General features: G+C 49.1%; 2 protein-coding genes across 2 annotated transcripts in view; one reads left to right on the forward strand and one right to left on the reverse strand.

Moving 5' to 3' along the window:
* KMT2B (lysine methyltransferase 2B) overlaps positions 1-154 on the reverse strand; it is a 46,919-nt gene extending 46,765 nt beyond the window's left edge. The window contains exon 1 of the mRNA XM_018571695.1: positions 5-154. Coding sequence (XP_018427197.1) covers positions 5-103 — 99 coding nt within the window. The 5' untranslated portion in view covers positions 104-154. The remainder of the gene's footprint in view (positions 1-4) is intronic.
* RBM42 (RNA binding motif protein 42) overlaps positions 1-19,514 on the forward strand; it is a 31,813-nt gene extending 12,299 nt beyond the window's left edge. Inside the window, exons 3-13 of the mRNA XM_018571700.1 lie at positions 4,410-4,413; positions 12,260-12,335; positions 13,931-14,105; positions 14,198-14,285; positions 14,808-14,918; positions 16,133-16,245; positions 17,017-17,148; positions 17,229-17,333; positions 17,410-17,530; positions 17,660-17,854; positions 19,311-19,514. Of these exons, the coding sequence (XP_018427202.1) occupies positions 12,280-12,335; positions 13,931-14,105; positions 14,198-14,285; positions 14,808-14,918; positions 16,133-16,245; positions 17,017-17,148; positions 17,229-17,333; positions 17,410-17,530; positions 17,660-17,854; positions 19,311-19,423 (1,209 nt within the window). The 5' untranslated portion in view covers positions 4,410-4,413; positions 12,260-12,279 and the 3' untranslated portion in view covers positions 19,424-19,514. The remainder of the gene's footprint in view (positions 1-4,409; positions 4,414-12,259; positions 12,336-13,930; positions 14,106-14,197; positions 14,286-14,807; positions 14,919-16,132; positions 16,246-17,016; positions 17,149-17,228; positions 17,334-17,409; positions 17,531-17,659; positions 17,855-19,310) is intronic.
* Positions 19,515-21,042: the final 1,528 nt, after the last annotated feature.

The raw sequence follows: 21,042 nt of genomic DNA on the forward strand, positions 1-21,042 counted from the left end.
CGGTCCTGTTCCCGCTTCTCCCTACCCACGGCCGGCCCGGAAAGCGGCCCCGAACCGAGCCCGAGGCTCCGGGACCCGCCGAGGCCGCAGCCGCCATCTTCATCCGCTCTGCGAACTACAGCCAAATCGCTCCGCACTGCGCCTGCGCCGGACACTTCGCTTTCCCTCGACCCGCCTCTGGCCGCGGGGCACCACGGGATTGCAGTTCTCCGGGCGGGACGCAGGGGTGCGCTTTGTGAAAGGTCGGACTACGCTTCCCGGCAGCCACCGCGGCGCCAACCCAATCCTGCAGGGCCACGGGACGCCATGGGGGCTGTAGTTGTGCACCTGCGCCAAGCGCGGAGCCCAGCAGAAGTACAGACTACACTTCCCAGCAGCCACTGCGCACAGAACTGCTCCGTTAGGCAGAGTCGCGGTGTATCATGGGATTATAGTCCTGCATCAAGGACACGGCCAGCGGCAGAGCAAAGAAAGCAACTACATATCCCGGCAGCCCATGCGCCCAGCAACACGCACATAAAGGCGCAAGTCCTTATGGGCGAGTGGTCCTGGAGAAAGGGATAGGCGTCGCTGTCAGTGAATGGTCGGACAACACTTCCCGTCAGCCACCGCGCGGTTTATGGTGAAGAGCGGGACCACGGAGCTTGAGAGGAGGCGGGAACTGTGAAGGGGGCGGAGCAATACGCAGCTGTCAGGATAAAGCACGGGCACGCCTATTGGATGGAAAGCTACAGGGCATCTGAGGACCCCCCCTTCCTTACCTCCCTACACCACCAATCCCGCCATGCAGCGCGGCTTCTAGACTGACAGGGGCTGCTGAGGGGGAGTTTCCCGCCTCTTCCAGCAGCTCCATCTTATGTAACTCTGAGGAAACAACCTCGTACAATGCAAACATTGACACTGTCCTTCATTGTATGTATTTCATGCCACCCTCTGATAATATCAGCAAAATAATACAAATGTGAGCCACTGTAGGAGAAAAAAAACATAGAAAGTAAACAAAAATGAAATAAAATTATACCCTTTATAAGGTGTATCCACAATCACAAAATAACCAAACCTTATCCAGGTATGCGAGGACCTGGAAAAGGGGGGCTTTTTTAGAAACAATGTTGCTCTCGCAATGAACTTTATGTATAATAAAACAATTTATTATTCACAAAAGATTAAAAACAAAATATGTTGTCACGAATACAAGACTTGGTACAAAGATACACTATATGACCAAAAGTATAGGGACACCCCTCCGAATCATTGGATTTGCTACTAAATATTCCGCGGTCACCTGTTACTGGGATTATAACAAAGTGGAAGCAACCGGGAACAACAGCAACTCAGCCAGGAAGTGGTCGGCCACGTAACATGACAGAGCGGGGTCAGCGCATGCTGAAGCGCACAGCGCGCAGAAGACACCAACTGTCTGTGGTTATTCTGTGATTGTCAATACATCTATATTAGTGGGGTGTGAAACTTTGCTCTCCTTTTTTCTAACGTGCACCCAAAAGTGTTGAAATTATATATATATACTGCAGGAAGTGAGATCTGGGGGTGCCATTACAAAATAAAAGCACCCACCAGCGCCATCGGTGCACACCTAGGCGACTCCTGACCGCGTAGTAATCCGTGCGGAATCGTGCACGATTGCCGCGCGGTTAGGTGTCGCCTATGTGTGCACCGGCCCTAAAATTAACACCTCGGCAGTTCAAAGCTAAGGCCCCATTCGCGATATCGCGGATATTTACCGCGCGATATCGCTCTCCAATGCATGGCAATGGGGCTCTGTCCGTCGCTGTCGCGGGTCGTGCGTCGCTACAGCAGGACCCTTTTTGGAGTGGATTTTGCCGCGATTCTAGTTTGCTCAATGCAACCATTTGCGCGATATCGCACGACAAACCGCGCGATATCGCGCAAAATGCAAATCGCGCGACAAACTCGCGATTAGCGAATCACTCAGTGTGAATGGGGCCTTAGGAGGGAATCTCTGATCCCCGCGGCATTGTCTAGAATTGTTACATTGTATCTTGTTCCACTCCGCTCTGTCTTATCGGGGAGATTCCCCTTCACTTCCTGTCCCGGAGCAACAATCATCGAGTGAGGGGAGGAGAGTTCACTCTGCCCAAAAAGAAGAGAGGGCGTCACAAACCTGGCGGGTTCCCGGCCTCTCCTGATCCGCCCCAAGTGTCAGTGTACGGAATGTTTGAGACAACAAAAATCAGAATACATCTGTAAACTCACAAATGTCGCCATTCCGCAGGTTCAGAGCCACCGTCACATCCACTTCCATCGCTGCGAGGACTTCCCTGGCACCATGTCCAGAATCCAACATGGCGGACTTGAGGACGGCCCATGTACCGCTTCCTCCTATAGAAGGACAAAGACAGCGATAAAAACCTGACAGGGGTTCCCCTTCCCCCCCCCCCCCCCACACCACAAAAAAAACCTACAGCAAAAATCTCAAACAATGTTATCAGAAAGAAGGACGACAGAACACCTCCACCCCATGTTATGGAGATAGGGAGACATGTCCATGGGTGACAACGCTGCTCCATAGATGCAGTATGATATGTATGTATGTATGATCACTAGGGATGCACTGATACATTTTTTTCCAGACCGAGTACGAGTACCGATACTTTTCCTCCCGTACTTGCCGATACCAATTACCGATACCTTTTTTTTAGTGTCATGTGTCAGTTTTTCTGGTGGACTGTGCGGAGTCTTATATGGGCTGTGCAGGGTTTATGGTGGACTGTGCACATTCTATAGTGGGCTGTGCAGACTGTGAGGACTCTCAGGTGGGCTGTGAAGGTTCTTTGGTGGGCTGTGAGGGCTCTCAGATGGGCTGTGCAGGGTCTATGGTGGGCTGTGCAGGGTATATGTGAAGGGTCTATGGTGGGCTGTGAAGGGTATATGGTGGGCTGTGCAGGGTATATGGTGGGCTGTGCAGGGTCTATGATGGGCTGTGCAGGGTATATGGTGGGCTGTGCAGGGTGTATGGTGGGCTGTGCGGAATCTCAGGTGGTGGGCTATTAGGGGTCTATGGTGGCCTGTGCAGGGTCTATGGTGGGCTGTGCGGACTCTCAGGTGGTGGGCTATGCGGGGTCTATGGTGGCCTGTGCGGTCTCACCAGGGGTCCTAGCGGGGGCGAGTGGCTTGAATTCACTGGAAAGGAGGAGGAGATTTGTGGCCTGTACTGTAGTTGCCACAATTCACAGGAAGGGTGTGGGGACCTTGGCAGCCTTCCTGATAACCATGGCCCCTATTTGTTTCAGTGAAAAAATTTTAAACGCCGGTATCGGTGCATCCCTAGTTGTCACCCTAAGACAGGAAGTGCGTTACTGGCAGGATCATAGGTGAAAAAAAAAGGTTAAAAGCCTGAAAAAGGAAAACCAATGCAGCCGCCACATCTGAGTATCGGTAAGTGACATTTTGGTTCTCAGGTTCAGATACGCTGAAACTCTTCTCAACATTTTGGATAGAGCAGGGAAGGGTTCAATCCCCCGCCACATTTACCTTCACATCCTGTACCGCAGATAAAACAGGAAGTGAGAGGAACCCTCCCCAAAGTGAGAGGAAATCCCCTTTAACTACCTCCGGGCCGGCCGTAGTAAAAAAATGGCCGGCCAGGAGCTCTCTCGATCTGAGCGGGCGTCTCTAGACGTCCGCTCAGACACGCCGCGGGAAATGGCCGGAATTTAAAAACGGGCAGCGATGCCCGTTAATATACATGCGATCCGCCGGCTGTAGAGCCGAATTTATTGCGTCATACAACGCCTCCAAAATCACGGGGGGAAAAAACGACCATACCCAAAATTGCCCCCAGGCGACATTTTAAACGTATTTCCTGCTCATCAGTTTACTGTCAACATTGATGGCCCCGGAATTATTGCTGGCACTCCCATGTTCGTGGTGATATGTAACATGTATGACGCAATCGTCGTTATCACACGTGGGCGCACCCAACGTGTTTTTGCCTTTGTGTGTGCGTGTACGTGGCGTGGGGGGGACTTTTTTTAATATGTGACTTTAATTTTGTAAACTTTTAATTCTTTTTTTTTTACACTTAACTTTATTGCCATCACATAGGGGGATAACAATCCCCCTGTGTGACAGAACATGTACATTGACAGGTAGGGATGACCCGATACCGATACTAGTACTTGTACTCGCCCAAATGCTCCCGATGCCTATCCCGATACCAAAACCTCCAGTATCAGGAAGGCAGGGCGGCGAGTTATTACACACTGCCCAGCTTCCTGATTGGCCAGGAAGCCAGCTCCATGCTCCCTCGTCACCAGAGAGCATGGAGCTGGCTTCCCGGCCAATCGGGAAGCCAGAGAGCGGGTAATGACTCGGCACCCGGCTTCCTGTCTGATCCTGATTGGTCGGGAAGCTGGCCAATCAGGAAGCCGGGTGACGTGTCATTACCCGCCCCCCTGGCTTTTTGATTGGCAAGAAAGTCGGCTCCGTGCTTCCTCGTCACCTGGTGACAAGGTCGCATGGAGCCGGCTTCCCAGCCAATCAGGAAGCCGGGCTCCGTGTAATGACTCGCCGCCAGGCTTCCTGAACACTCCGCCTGGCTTCCTTAATGGGACTTCCGGTATTCGGGGAGTACCGGAAAAAAATATCTGCACTCGATGCCGAAAACCTGGTATCGGTGCATCCCTAGTGACAGGTCCTCTTTATGGAGACATCAGGGGTCTAATGTCACATAGGAACCCCAAAGAAGCTGATGAAACAGAGATCGTACGTCACAGCAGCCAGAGAAATGATAGAGTGACACAGGAAGTGATGTAATACACGTCACTTCCGGGTCCAGTGATCAGAGGGGAGATCAGTGGCAGGCAATGTCCCGATCTCCCTCCGATCTAAAAGCACAGACCCGCCGTGCCGGTCCTGAGCCTGCATGGAGGACAGCGGAGCCCGGGATAGCCGGAGGAGGGGGGCGCACACTACCAGCCAACATAGAACCGCCCGATCGCTTGTATGTAATCAGCCATCGCCGGCTGTTTAGAATGCGAACGGTTTCCCGCTCGTGTGCGCACAGAAGGGCCATTTAAAGACGCCCGCTGGCTGCCAATCCCGGCCGGACGGCAAGGGGTGTAACAAAGTAAACATCACCCTTCCATGGTCACTACTGAGAACTAGGAACATCTCTAGAGTACTGCGCCAAGAAATACATATTGGGGGGAATTTATCAAAACTGGAGAAGACAAAGTCTGGGGCAACCGTGCTCGGCAACCAATCAGCTTCTCTCTTCAGTTAAATCAGAACTATGAGGTGAGTGCTTTTCACTCACCTCATAGTTCTAGCCGACCTGTGACAATGAGACTGTCCCAGGTCGGCTCAGTAGATCAGGAGGTGAGCGAACACATACGGGCGTTCGCTCACCTCTCGATCCTGTCACGGCTCTCTGCCGTGACAGGGGAGGGGCTGGATTCCCCCCTCCCCGCTCCGATCCATATCTGTATACATTTACATCTGCCGCAGGGAGAGATATTTATAAAACAATTTGCATATCTTTATTCATCCAGCGAAACCGACGGTACATTCATCCGGTGCGAATTAACCAGCTGTGGTGAGAATGGGGCAAAAACGAATGTTCGCCCCCTATTCTTTTTTTCTTCTGGTCGAATGTTCTTTAACCACTTGCTGCCCGCAGCAATTTCTTACATTTGCCCACACATGATCAAATCTGAATTTTTGGCTAGAAAACCGCTTCAAATATATATATTTTCTGAAAGCAGAGACCCTGTAGAATAAAGAAATGCTAGTTGCAATTTTTTATGTCGCACGGCGTTTGCGCAAATGTTTATCAAAGCGGTATTTTTCGGATAAAAGACACCAACATTACATTTAAAGGAGAACTATGAGACAAGTGATTTCCACTCACCTCTTAGTTCTAGCCGACCTGTGACAATGAGACTGTAACAGATACAGAATATAATACCCAATTTTTGGGTAAAAAATAAAAGACGGGGTCACGTCATGTAAATTGATACCAAACATAGCCGACCTGTGACAATGAGACTGTCAAAGGTCGGCTCAGTAGATCGGGAGGTGAGCGAACACATACCGGCGTTCACTCACCTCTCGAGTTACCAGTGATTAATGGCTCTGGGATTATCACTTGCACTCTGACATGTGCGGCAATATGTAACATGTGTAGCGTAATTTTTGTTTTTGCACGTAGGTGCACCGACGCGTGTTTGCATATGTATGTGCGTGCACGTGGGAGACGGGGGACTTTTTTAAAAAGAAATTTGCATTTAAAAATAAAAAAAATTATGTCACTTTTTTTTTTTAAACACTTTTCTTATTTTTTTTAGAGATGCACCGATACCAGTATTTCGGTACCGAGTACGAGTACCGATATTTTATTTTCGTTACTCGCCAATACCGAATACCGAGTACCGGAAGTCCAATTCAGGAAGCCAGGCGGCGTGTAAAGACTTGCCACCTGGCTTTCCAATTAGCAAGGAAGCTGTCCCCATGCTTCTCGTCACTAGGTGATGAGAAAGCATGGAGCCGGCTTGCTAGGCGCCCGGGTTCCTGATTGCCCAGCTTCCCGACCAATCAGGAACCAGGCAGCGCGTCATTACACTTGTCACGAAAGAGCATGGAGCCGGCTTCCTGGCCAATCAGGAAGCCGGGCAGAGTGTAATGATGCGCTGCCCGACTTCCTGATACAGGACGTATCAGGCTAGGCACGAGTACTCGCCCAAATACTTGGTATCGGCACCGATACGAAGCGCCCAGCTTCCCGACCAATCAGGAAGCCAGGCAGCGCGTCATTACACTTGTGACGAGAGAGCATGGAGCCGGCTTCCCGGCCAATCAGGAAGCCGGGCAGAGTGTAATGATGCGCTGCCCGACTTCCTGATACAGGACGTATCAGGCTAGGCACGAGTACTCGCCCAAATACTTGGTATCGGCACCGATACGCATCCCTAATTTTTTTGACACTAACTCTATTGCTATCACATAGGGGGCTATACCGGATTTATAAAGTGCAAACAATTTGCACAGCGCTTTACAAAATGGAGGGAGATAGTACAGTTACAATACAATTTCAGTACCGGAGGTAGGAGGGACCTGCTCGTGAGAGCTTACAATCTAGTAGGAGGGGCAAGTCATACAAAAAGGTAATAACTGTGAGGGATGAGCTGATGGAAGGGGTAAAGGCAGTTATGTTGAGGTGGAATAGGCTTCCCTGAAGAGATGAGATTTCAGGGATCCCCTAAAGGTGGACAGTGTAGGAGAGAAGCAGACAGAGTGGGGTAGGGAGTTCCAGGGCATGGGGGTACACTCTGGAAAAGTCCTGGAGGTAACAATGGGAGGAGGTGATGAGAGAGCTGGAGAGCAGGAGGTCTTGGGAGGAGTGGAGAGGACAGTTTGGGTGATAGTTTAAGATGAGGAGGGTGATGTAGTCGGTGGCAGAGTTGTAGATGGCTTTGTAGGTTATTGTTAGCATTTTGAATTTTATTCTTTGGGCGAGTGGGAGCCAGTGGAGGGATCGGCAGAGAGGGGCGGTGGACGCTGATTGGTTGGTAAGGTGGATGAATCTGGCAACAGCGTTCATGACAGAATTTTTCGAAATAGTCTAAAAACCTTTCTCCTACTACATTGTAAGCTCTCAGGATCAGGGCCCTCTGAAGCCTATTGTACTGAAATTGTATTGTAACTGTAACATTTTGTAAAGCGCTGTGCAAACTGTTGGCGCCACATAAATCCTGTATAATAATAATCATCATAATAATAATAATAATAATATCACTTTGAAAACTGTGAGTAGTGAATGAGGAAAATACCCTAATATGGCCACTAGATGGCGCTCAGAGGAAATAAATTCATCTTAGAGAGATACAATGTAACAATTCAGATTAGAAGATAAATGTAACCGTTGCTACTATGGAGATCTGTATGTCCTCCTGTGACCGTAAAGAAAAAAAAAATGGGAAAAAAAGGTTACCCCGTAGTTTTTACAAACTTTTTAGGTTTGATAAAGATTTGCGATAATATCGTGCAATGTAAAAATTTGCAACTACAACCATTTTAATCTACAGGGTCTCTGCATTCAGAAAACAAATAATATTTGGGGAGTTTTAAAGTGACATTAAACCCTCAGATTTTTTAACATAAACCAATACTGTAATGTGTGCCTTACTGTAATCCATGGTAGTTTCCCTTCTCTTCCTTTTAAATCCTCATGTCTTCTCATGCTGGGGGAGAACTTCCCTTTGTAGCTCAGTGCCTCTTCCTGTAGTGCTGGCTCAGGTTACAAACCTACACACAGACACCATGTATCCATTCCAGAGACAAGGCAGTCTGCTGCAAAACAGAAGTTCTGCCCAGCATGAGAACAGATACAGATTTAAAAGGAAGAGCAGCAAAGAGAAGGGAAACTAACATGGATTACAGTAAGGCGCACATTACAGTATTGGTTTATGTTAAAAGATCTGAGGGTTTAATGTCACTTTAAGTAGCTTTCAGGCCTAAAATGTAGATTAGAACACGTGTGCAAAAAACCAAGAACAAAAAAGGCCTTGGCAGCGAAAGGGTTAAGACTATTGCGGACAGGAGTGAATGGGGAGAATACCACATTATGGCGCTGAGGATCAGAGGAAATAAATGAATCTTAGTAACAAGAGTTACAATTCTATAGAACACTGGAGGGGATAAGCACATAAATGTAACCATTACTACTATGAGGATCCCTTCAGCACATTTAGTTTCCCCCCATTCCTAACCCTAACAGCTGGTTACAGTGCCACTGAAGCCAACCCCTTTATTTTTTTAGGGAATAAATACATTTTAGTAACAAGAGGTACAAAGTAACAATTCTACAGACCGCCGGAGAGAATTAGCAGATAGGTGTGAACTTTGCCTTTAAAGGAGAACTATGAGGGGGGAGTGCTTTTCACTCACCTCATAGTTCTAGCCGACCTGTGACAATGAGACTCTCCCAGGTCGGCTCAAAAACCAATACTGTAATGTGTGCCTTACTGTAATCCATGGTAGTTTCCCTTCTCTTCCTTTTAAATCCTCATGTCTTCTCATGCTGGGGGAGAACTTCCCTTTGTAGCTCAGTGCCTCTTCCTGTAGTGCTGGCTCAGGTTACAAACCTACACACAGACACCATGTAACCATTCCAGAGACAAGGCAGTCTGCTGCAAAACAGAAGTTCTGCCCAGCATGAGAACAGATACAGATTTAAAAGGAAGAGCAGCAAAGAGAAGGGAAACTAACATGGATTACAGTAAGGCGCACATTACAGTATTGGTTTATGTTAAAAGATCTGAGGGTTTAATGTCACTTTAAGTAGCTTTCAGGCCTAAAATGTAGATTAGAACACGTGTGCAAAAAACCAAGAACAAAAAAGGCCTTGGCAGCGAAAGGGTTAAGACTATTGCGGACAGGAGTGAATGGGGAGAATACCACATTATGGCGCTGAGGATCAGAGGAAATAAATGAATCTTAGTAACAAGAGTTACAATTCTATAGAACACTGGAGGGGATAAGCACATAAATGTAACCATTACTACTATGAGGATCCCTTCAGCACATTTAGTTTCCCCCCATTCCTAACCCTAACAGCTGGTTACAGTGCCACTGAAGCCAACCCCTTTATTTTTTTAGGGAATAAATACATTTTAGTAACAAGAGGTACAAAGTAACAATTCTACAGACCGCCGGAGAGAATTAGCAGATAGGTGTGAACTTTGCCTTTAAAGGAGAACTATGAGGGGGGAGTGCTTTTCACTCACCTCATAGTTCTAGCCGACCTGTGACAATGAGACTCTCCCAGGTCGGCTCAGTAGATCGGGAGGTGAGAGAACACATACCGGCGTTCGCTCACCTCTCGATCCTGTCACGGCTCTCTGCCGTGACAGGGGAGGGGCTGGATTCCCCCCCTCCCCGCTCCGATCCTCCAGCGCTGCCTGGCGGAATGGACAGGGGAGGGGGCGGGTACAGCTGGCTCTGCCTCTAGATAGGCAGAGCCAGCTGTCACTCACGCAGCTGGGCGGATCCAGACATAGTTGTCGGGATCCGATTCAGCGTCTCAGTATACCGTGAGCTGTAGCTCGCGGTATACTGCGGCGTCTCAGCTGTAGCTGGCGGAATACTGAGCCTAGGGTGACGGGAGGACGCTAGTTTGTGTCCTCTCGTTAACCTAAGGAGAACTATGGGGAAAAGCCCTAACCCCATAGTTCTCCTTTAAGGCTTTTCCCTCTTCTAGCCGAATGTTCTTCAGATATTATAAACGGTAGAGAATTGGGAAACAACCTCATTATGGCCACTAGAGGGCGCTGAGGATCAGAGGAAATAAATACATCTCAGCAACAAGAGATATAATGTAACAATTCTAGAGAGCGCTGGAGGGAATTGGCAGGTAAATGTAACCATTGCTACCATGGGGATAGCTTAAAGTGACATTAAAGTCAATTTTTTTCCCCTCCCCCAAATTTTGGGGTCAGCACTTACCGTAAATGATGTATATATATATATATATATATATGCAAAAACACCGGAAGGTTCAATAACCCTTTAAGGCTTTTTCCTCTTCTGGCCAAATGTTCTTGAGATATTATGAGCGGTAGTGAATTGGGAAACTACCTCATTATGGCCACTAGGTGGCGCTGATGATCAGAGGAAATAAATACATCTCAGCAACAAGAGATACAATGTAACAATTCTAGAGAGCGCTGGAGGGAATTAGCAGGTAAATGTGACTATTGCTACTATGGGGATCCCTAAAGAACATTCGATTTTGCTCCATTCATAGAACAGAGTGTTATTCTGCAACGAATGTAAATGCAGTTTCATTGGGCGAATAGCTCTGCAATCTTTTTTTTTAAATAGCCGGCATAGTCTTACAGAGCAGAACTCCAAACCAAGTACATCTTCCTCATTGGTCCATCCCTAAATCACATGACCAGTTTCTTAATTATAGAACATGCAACAAATTCCCATTTAACACAGGACAAGCCATCATCCCGTGTCATCATATGGAAATATGTATCACTAAGCGCCGGATTTTCTGTCTATCAGTATTTCCATAGTAACGTGCGTTGTCAACACACATTGCACTATGACGCACGTCATAATACACATCACTGCGTTATGATGTGCGCCTATTGCTTTCAATGGAAAATGCATCAAGCAAAAATGCAAAGGTTTGAATCCAACCTTTGAGCTGTGAACTGCACCCCAACGCACTTTGCCGACGGACACTAACGCGTGTTGAGCTGCGCTCCCTAAAATGCTGCCTTTTAGGCTATTATGACGCACTATGATGTGTGTCATAATACACATCACTGCGTTATGATGTGCGCCTATTGATTTCAATGGAAAATGCATCAAGCAAAAATGCAAAGGTGTGAATCCAACCATCAAGCTGTGAACTGCACCCCAACGCACTTTGCCGACTGGACTAACGTGTGTTGGGGTGCGCTCCCTAAAATGCTGCGTTTTGGGCTCCCTTAATACGGGGCATAACGTGCATGCGCTAACGCACTGCAACAGTATGAATGGGCGCATTTACACCGCGCCTGGTAGGCTGCCGAGGCTGATTCTGATAGGTCCAGTGAACACCAGCACGCTACGTCGATGCGCGTTTGGTGAAAACGGAAAAGGTTGCATTTAAATGCAGCAAGAAAAACTGCATGGCAACGCAGCGTGCTGCCGCATATAGCGAGGAAAACAAAAATCATGTATTTTGGCTTCTGCTCTGCAAAAAAAAATGCCCATCAACGCTACAATGCGCTAAAAAAAAGCGCTCCCTAAACACAAGGCAATCACAAATGAAATAACAAAAACATGCATGCTGTGCATCCAGACTTTCTGCCCTCTGCAGAAATGTATACTAGAATTATATATCATTTTCAGCACATGCAATAATATAAACCCATTCTGCATCATATAATAAGGGATCTATATTGTATATATTATATATATCTATACACACACACACCACAATTCTTTTCTCCATGAACACTAAAGTCGGTACGACATCTACAAAACAAATCTAAACACACATTTGTATATTATCAGTGACGGGCTGATATTGGCATTCCCCACCTCTGTATGATGACACCCCAAGCCTGGGCAGCTTTTCCCTCACTCTTGCCCCACACAAAGATGGCGGCGGGGCGCTGCCTCCCGGCACGTTGCATCCGACGTCACGACGCACTGGGAATCGGAAGTGACGATCTCGCCGAGCGCCCGGACAGTCTAGAGGAGTGTACGGGACGGGGAGAGAGCCGGAGAACCGAGAAGATGGCGGGGAAGAGCGGGGAGGAGAGGTTGAAGGAGATGGAGGCGGAGATGGCGCTGTGAGTTTTACAGCTGGCGCCCCTTTTGTCCAAGCTGGCTCCTCTCTAGGGCTGTTGTTCTAGGGTGGTTGCTGTGCACACCAGCTTCCTGCTCATCACCAAATCTGTCAGTGTTTTGTAAACCAGCGTCTATCCCCAGTACACCAAGCTTTCTGACCCCATTTAAAGCTGTCTCAGTGGGGGAAGCATTAATCCCCAGTACACCAAGCTTCCTGCCCCCATTTACACCTGTCTCAGTGGGGGAAGCATTTATCCCCAGTACACCAAGCTTCCTGCCCCCATTTACATCTGTCTCAGCGGGGGAAGCATTTATGCCCAGTACACCAAGCTTCCTGCCCCCCATTTACATCTGTCTCAGTGGGGGGAAGCATTTATCCCCAGTACACCAAGCTTCCTGCCCCCCATTTAAAGGAGAACTATGAGGTGAGTGCTTTTCACTCACCTCATAGTTCTAGCCGACCTGTGACAATGAGACTGTCGCAGGTCGGCTCAGTAGATCGGGAGGTGAGGGAACACATACCGGCGTTCGCTCACCTCTCGATCCTGTCACAGCTCTCTGCCGTGACAGGGGAGGGGCTGGATTCCACCCTCCTCGCTCCGATCTGCCAGCGCTGACTGGCGGAACGGACGGTGGAGGGGGCGGGTACAGCTGGCTCTGCCTCTAGATAGGCAGAGCCAGCTGTCACGAAGCTGGGCGGATCTCGACATCGATGTCGGGATCCGCTTCAGCTGCGGGTCTCAGTATACCGTGAGCTGTAGCTCCCTATATACTGAGCCTAGGGTAACGGGAGGACGCTAGTTTGTGTCCTCCCGTTACCCTAAGGAGAACTATGGGGAAAAGCCCTGACCTCATAGTTCTCCTTTAAAGCTTTCCCAGTGCGGGACGCATTTATCCCCATTACACCAAGCTTCCTGCCCCCCATTTAAAGCTGTGGGGGAAGTATTTAGTGTGTGCACATAAGGTTCATAATTGCTGCCAAAGCTGTGTTATGGGGCGGGGGGGAAGCATTTATCCCATGGGCACCAAGTTTCCTGTTTGTTCCCAAAGCTTAAGAGGAAAAGTTTTTATTCTAAGCAACTTGCTCCCCAGCAGTGCTCAGTCTTGCTTGTCCATGGCGGTGGGGGAAGAACATATCCGGCACGCACCAGATATCCTGTTTAACTCCAAAGCCTTGCACTAAGGCACCGCGCGTGTGTCAATGCATTGTGGCGCACAACAGTGCAAGTGCCTGAATTTGACCTGCTATCAGCCTCTTGCAGCCTTTGAAAAGCAGAGCTCAGACTGCCGGAGGGAGAAGCAGCACAATTAATCAATTGGTTGTGCTGCAGTGCGAGGAGCATGTTGATAGGAGGAGAGAGAGCAGAGGGATGAACTCATCAGCCTGCTGTTTCTCCTTTTACTGTCCAATCACAGGCTGGGGGAGGGACATGACCTGTAAGTGTTACTGAACTGCAGCAGAGAAGGAAAAAAATTCCCCGTGGTGGAACGCTGGTATTCTGGCCCCGGAGCTGTGCACCATTGCATGGCAGAGCAGCGGTCCGGATTTCCTGAAGTTGCATTTCGATCGGCTTTCATTTGTTTTTCTCCCTTTTAGGTTTGAGCAAGAAGTATTGGGAGCGCCAGTCGCCCTGCCGCCGGGAGACGCCGTCCCGCTGCCCGTTCCGTTGGCCATACCGACAGTGCCGGCGGTAGCGGCTGTTCCTGTTGTCCCCACCGTGTCGGCTCTTCCCGTTGCACGTCCCGTAATAGCTACGAACACCTACAGCCAGGTGAGTGGGGCGACGGGTGTGCCGGGCCGGACTTGTGTTCAACCAAATCCTCTTCTCGGTCTACAAACTTCGTCTTGGTTTACCACCCGCAGGTGCAGCAGAGCCTGGACGCCAGAGCGGCCGCGGCAGCCATTGTCGTGGGGCCCATGATGGTTCCTCCCATGCCGTTTGTCGGACCAGGTAAGAGTGTTTGGCGAGGCATCAAGTCAAGGATATAAAGCCTTCTTCCTCTCTCTCCTCCTCCTTTCCCCCCCCTCCCCTTTCTTTTCTCCTCCCCTTTCTTTTCTCCTCCCCTTTCTTTTCTCCTCCCCTTTCTTTTCTCCTCCCCTTTCTTATCTCCTCCCCTCTCCTCTCTTCTTCTTTCTTTAGTTTACACATCACTTTGTGTACTGTAGATTCAAATTCATCCCTCCCCGCCCTCAAGGAGCGTACAATCTAAGGTCCTTATTTCACATGGATAAATAGACTTACTAGGACCAATTTAGACATCCCTTTGGAGTGTGGGAATAAAACCCAGAGAACATGCAAACTCCATGCAGATATTGTCCTGGCCAGGATTTGAACAGAGGACCTCAGTGCTCCAAGGCACTTCATGTGTTAGTTGATAAATAGGACGCTGTCAGGGAACCTTTTGATTGTCATCCTTCTACTTATTTCACAATTGTTATTCCGGGCTCAGTCTTTTCTCTCCTTCACCTGCAGCGATTCCGCCCCCGAGGCCCCCAGTGATGAGACCCAGTTTTATCCCCCATGCGTTGCAGCGACCGCTTGATCCCCGACCATCCTTCATCCCCCACGTCCTGCAGCGAGCACGTACGTATTCATCTCGCCGATCATTTATTAGTCCGGTTACACTGACTCGCCTTTGATTGGCTTTTACATCTGATTTCATTTTGTTGCAATGGACGCTTTGTTTTTCTTTACATCTCCGATATTATTTATTGTAGAGGTGCACCGAAATGGAAATGTTAAAAACGAAACCGAAATAAAATACATTGTCAAACCAAAAATGTTTTTTTATTTTAATTTTTTTGAATGTTTTATTCATTTGAACTTTTTAATTTTTATATATATATTTTTTATTTATGAATTCGTTTTTTATTAAATATTTGTATTTACTTTTAGGGGCTTTGGGGGAAATATTAGGGGATCTAAACAGACGCCTGATATTTCCTTTTAAAATAGAAAAAGTGATTGAGAACACCAAGTCCTCAATCTCTTTTTCTGTATCCCCTGTTATCAATGAGCAGGAATCCTCTATACTGAGAGTGTTCCTGATCATTGATAACATGAGGACAGAGTATGTTTACTATAGCTACAACTATGAATGAACAGGAAGTGATGTAGATCACTTCCCATTCATTCATAACTGAGGATATAGTAACCGTACTCTGTCCTCAATTATGTGCAAACACTCAGCGATCACTGATCACATGACTCCTTGTACCCGCTCTCCTCTCTGACACGCTGTCACAGGAGGCTGAGCGAGCGGTGCGGGAGGAGAGCTCAGCCTCCTGTGATAGCGTGACCTGTCTCTGCCCACACACCGCTCTGCCGGACTGTGATAGGAGGCTGAGCGGTGTGGAAGGAGATGCCGGCCGCTCACAGCGCTCTCCTCCCGCAGCGCTCGGCCGGCTGTCACACTTTCTCCTCCCCACCGGGACACAGAGCAGCGCCCAGCGGGGAGGAAAGAAAGCTGGGATGCATCGGCAGGAAAATGGCACTTTCGGCCGATATATATCGGTGCATCCCTAATTTCTTGTATTTGGTTAACCCTTTAGCCACTTTTCTTTGCAACGGGGGCAGCAGTAAATATGCAGGCCCCAGGATCTGTGGCCCTCACAGACCACGCCTGTACTTCTCTCCTCCACTACATTATGGTGACAGCACAATATTTGCTTCTGTTGAATTAACACGTGTTTGGTAGATGAGCAGATTATTGCACACGGAGCTTATAATACCAAACATGGTACATTTTTCTGTGTTTTTTATTCTACTATGTCTCATTTATCTTCTTTCAATAACAGCGGGCCCTCGGCATCCATGCATGCCTCCTCCTCAGCCATTGATGTCTCATCCAATGCATGGTCCTCCTCCGATGATGCCGCCTCCCCCTATGGCGATGCGCCCCGGCCCTCCGGTCAGTCTCGAGCCCCTTTTTGTTGCCCTGTTCTCATGTTCTATAGATTTGTGGTTGTGCTTTGGGTTAAAGATGACCTCCAGTCTGTACATTTATTTCCCCCCCTAAGCCTTCCTTTCTACAACAGCCAATGCTATGAATTTTCACTGTCCCTGGCCCCCATTGTTTTTTTTCCCCCCAGTGACGTCATAATTTCCATTGATAAAGTACTCTGTCTAGGGAGAGATCATGACTTTGGCCTTACGAGGCGTTGCGCCGGCAGGGCTCCCGGGGGCCGAGGCGTTGCGCCGGCAGGGCTCCCGGGGGTCGAGGCGTTGCGCCGGCAGGGCTCCCGGGGGTCGAGGCGTTGCGCCGGCAGGGCTCCCGGGGGTCGAGGCGTTGCGCCGGCAGGGCTCCCGGGGGTCGAGGCGTTGCGCCGGCAGGGCTCCCGGGGGTCGAAGCAAAGGCTCTCGGAGAACGCAGGGGTTGGTCAGTGGGCGTTGCTGGGTGCGATGGCGTCACCACTGTAATCTCTGGAATTAAAGTGAGGAGTACAAACGAGATAGCAATTGACAGGAAGTGGCTGTGCGACTCTTATTGTCAGATGCTCGGCATTGATTGGACCCCCCGAGGGATTCTTTTCATTGTGACTGCGCACAGGTTGGGGGATTTTTGGGAAAATTAAAAATCAGGACTGTGTCGGTGAGGAAATTGGCCGCTATACTTTCTTTAAGCAAAGTCTGACTTCCGCTTCCAGAGTTCCAATGTAATCTTTTTTGCTTCTGTTTGCAGCCGCCACCGGTGGGCCCTCTGCCCCCCCCTCCTCCTCCTCGTCCGGTGGTTCAGTCGTCTCCTAAAATGAACCCCTCGGTCATCCAGGCTGCCCCCACAGTCTATACGGTTCCTCCAGTACGGAAAGTCGAGGTAAGCAGTGCTGCAGTTGGCTTTGGACAGCGCGTCCCCTCCTCTTCTGTCAGAACCTCACGGTGACGTGTCTCCTTTAGGAGGAAGTACCGGAAATCCCACCGGTAGCCGACAGCAAGGACCTGAGCTACGAGGAGACTGTGATTGGACCCAGCATGCCGGAGATTGAGCCCGTACAGCCCGAGGTGAGGCCCGGCCATTGGCATAGCTTTACAACCGTTTCACAATCTCGTTTGGGTAACGGCAGCGTTTTCCCTGCAGGTGGTGCCGGAGCCGGTCCAGGAGGACAAAAAGAAGTCAAAGCCGGAGAAGATGAAGCGGTGCATCCGAACTGCCGCCGGGACAAACTGGGAGGATGCGAGCCTCCTGGAATGGGACAATGGTGAGTCTGAGTGAAGGACGTCTCTTTTGTGTAGGTCAGGCAGTACAGTCAGCATTATCGCTGAACAAGAAAATTTATCAGGGGATTTGTTTGCGCTCCCGGGCGTCACAGCATGTTTTTGTCTCGCAGACGATTTTCGAATATTCTGCGGAGACCTGGGGAACGAGGTGAACGACGACATCCTCACGCGGGCCTTCAGCCGATACCCTTCTTTCCTGAAAGCCAAGGTGATCCGAGACAAGAGGACGGGAAAGACCAAAGGCTACGGCTTTGTCAGCTTCAAGGATCCCAATGACTATGTCCGGGCCATGAGGGAGATGAACGGTAAGGGGAGGATTTTATAACGGGGGGTGTCTATGGTGCCAGCTTACAGAAGGGGGTCTTGATATTAGGGATGCACCGAGTATTTGGGCTCGTACTCGGCCAAATGCTCCGATTCTTACCCCCGATACTGGAACTTCCGGTCAGAGGGAGATTTCCTCTGACTGGCAGTGCTGTGTGTAAACATGGAGCCTGCTTCCTGGCCAGTCAGGAGGCCGGACCGCGGGTAATGACTAGCCGGGAAGCTGGCTCGATGCTGTTTGGCCGGGAAACCGGCATCCCAGCCAATCAGCATGGAGCCGGCTTCCAGGGCCAATCAGGAAACCAGCCAGTGGGTAATGGCTTCCTGATAAATTCCTGATTGGCCGGGAAGCTGGCTCGATGCTGATTGGCTGGGATGCCGGCTTCCCAGCCAATCAGCATGGAGTCGGCTTCCCGGGGACTCGAGAAGACAGCAGGTAATGACACGCTGCCCGGCTTCCTGATTGCCAAAGAAGCCAGCTCCACGCTACCGGTATCCGTACTCGGTATCGGTGAGTACCGAAATATAAATATCGGTGCTCGATACCGAAAAACCGTTACTGGTGCATCCCTAGTTTATATGGTACCAGCTTTGCAGAAGGGTGCGTGAAGGTGTGCTGGGGAGAACTTACAGAAGGTTGCCTTTTTAATATCACATGGGCATTGTCTGACTCCTTTATGGTCACATGGGCATTGTCTGATTCCTTTATGGTCACATGGGCATTGTCTGATTCCTTTATGGTCACATGGGCATTGTCTGATTCCTTTATGGTCACATGGGCATTGTCTGATTCCTTTATGGTCACATGGGCATTGTCTGATATCTTTATGGGCACAGTCTGATATTTTTATGGTCACATGGGCATAGTCTGATTCCTTTATGGTCACATGGGCATAGTCTGATTCCTTTATGGTCACATGGGCATAGTCTGATTCCTTTATGGTCACATGGAATTGTCACATGTGCATTCTCTGATGTCTGTATGGTCACATGGGCATTGTCTGATTCCTTTATGGTCACATGGGCATTGTCTGATATCTTTATGGGCACAGTCTGATATTTTTATGGTCACATGGGCATAGTCTGATTCCTTTATGGTCACATGGGCATAGTCTGATTCCTTTATGGTCACATGGGCATAGTCTGATTCCTTTATGGTCACATGGGCACAGTCTGATATCTTTATGGTCACATGGGCACAGTCTTGATATCCTTATGGTCACATGGGCACTGCCTGATATCTTTATGGTCACATGGGCACTGCCTGATATCTTTATGGTCACATGGGCATTGCCTGATATCTTTATGGTCACATGAGCACAGTCTGATATCTTTATGGTCACATGAGCACAGTCTGATATCTTTATGGTCACATGGGCACAGTCTGATATCTTTATGGTCACATGAGCACAGTCTGACATCTTTCTCACCCTCCAGGTAAATACGTGGGCTCACGCCCCATCAAGCTTAGGAAGAGTATGTGGAAGGATCGTAACATCGATGTGGTGCGCAAAAAACAGAAGGAAAGGAAGAAGCTCGGCCTGAGATAGTCTGAGACTACATGGGACTGTAAGAATCCCGCAGGCCCGGCTCCCTCTGGCTGTTACCCACAATCCCCTGCGCGGGCTGAGATCTGGTTTACGTCCGTTGCAGATGATGTCACCCCGTGACCCGTTTTCCTTTTATAGCGAGCCGTGTGAAGATCTGCTGGCAAGTCTGATGCAGAGAGATGTTTGTCCCTTTTCTTTGTTTTACCCCAAACTTTATTTTACATTTCTTTCTCCCGATCCGAATAAAATCCAATTTTATTTTTAAAGCCCTGGCAAGCAGTTATCACCGACCGCCGCCCCCCTTATATTATGAAACACAAATGTTGATTTACTTGGCTGCGTCGCTTTGATATGAGCATTTTGCAGACCCACGGTCTGATTGGATGGCCGCTAGGGGGGGAGGAGTCAGCAGGGGGGCTGCATCGCTTTGATATGAGCATTTTGCAGACCCACGGTCTGATTGGATGGCCACTAGGGGGGAGGAGGAGTCAGCATGGGGGCTGCATCGCCTTGATATGAGCATTTTGCAGACCCACGGTCTGATTGGATGGCCGCTGGGGGGGAGTCAGCAGGGGGGCTGCATCGCTTTGATATGAGCATTTTGCAGACCCAAGGTCTGATTGGATGGCCACCAGGGGGGAGGAGTCAGCAGGGGGTGTGCCCTAACGCAGAAGGCTAACAGCGGCTGATTGGATGATGAAGGGGGGAGCTGCCATTATCACTCCTCATTAAGCAAGGCAGCAGTTACAGTAACCATTGCCAGATACAAACTATCCAGCTCTTGGGTGTTTAATACTAAAATTCTGCTCCAGTCTCTCCCGACACCTAATTATTCCCCCATTGGGTGCAGCTATTTTGTTTTGGAACATCATGGAGAAGGTGAGGCCAGTTGGTATCGGTTGCATTATGCGACGTGCCCAGTAGAGGGCGCTGTGCTCTGCAATATATCATTCAGCCATCTGCTCAACCCAGAGTGTGTCCTGCAGCGCCACCTGCAGGTGTGATGGAGCCATTGCATTGGAATAACTGATCCGTATAAGGCTCATTAGAGTTGTATTTCATTTTGCAGGATACAATCCCAAAGCAATTTTCAATGTTTAGCCGAGTTCCCCTAGATTCCCGTCCTCTCTTTTTGTGGCCTGTGTGAAGCGTGTGTCTGGCTGACGTGACCTCGTGTACAGTGTAAATAAAAACGATTTGTGCTATTTTCACATGTCTGTCTGTATACATCTCACAGCGTGCATAAGAAGCTGCAGCACGTCAAATAGAGGCGGCCTCATTTCCTGGATGGAGGTTGTCCAGCATTATCTAACCCTGCTCTCCCCACCTTGACTGTACCTGACCTTCTTTCATTCATTGGATTTCAGTTCTTTCAACCACGGAGGCTCAGCATCACATGCGAGTGTTACCTAGGGCAACCTGCATGCAAATACAGACTGTAGGAACACCCGCTCCTCTAGACTGACACCCACCCATCAAGGCATTTTAATATTTGCATAACTCCTCCCAGGGTCCAGCCCATGCCTTGCATTAGGGATGAGGGTGTTCTATCAAAGATTGTGACTGGGTTGGAACGTGTGACCGGTCACACATTTTAATGTAATCCCACCCACTTTCTC

The sequence above is a fragment of the Nanorana parkeri genome, unplaced genomic scaffold (assembly GCF_000935625.1).
Source record: "Nanorana parkeri isolate BGI_ZX_2015 unplaced genomic scaffold, ASM93562v1 scaffold1811, whole genome shotgun sequence".
In the NCBI taxonomy this organism is placed as follows: domain Eukaryota; kingdom Metazoa; phylum Chordata; class Amphibia; order Anura; family Dicroglossidae; genus Nanorana; species Nanorana parkeri.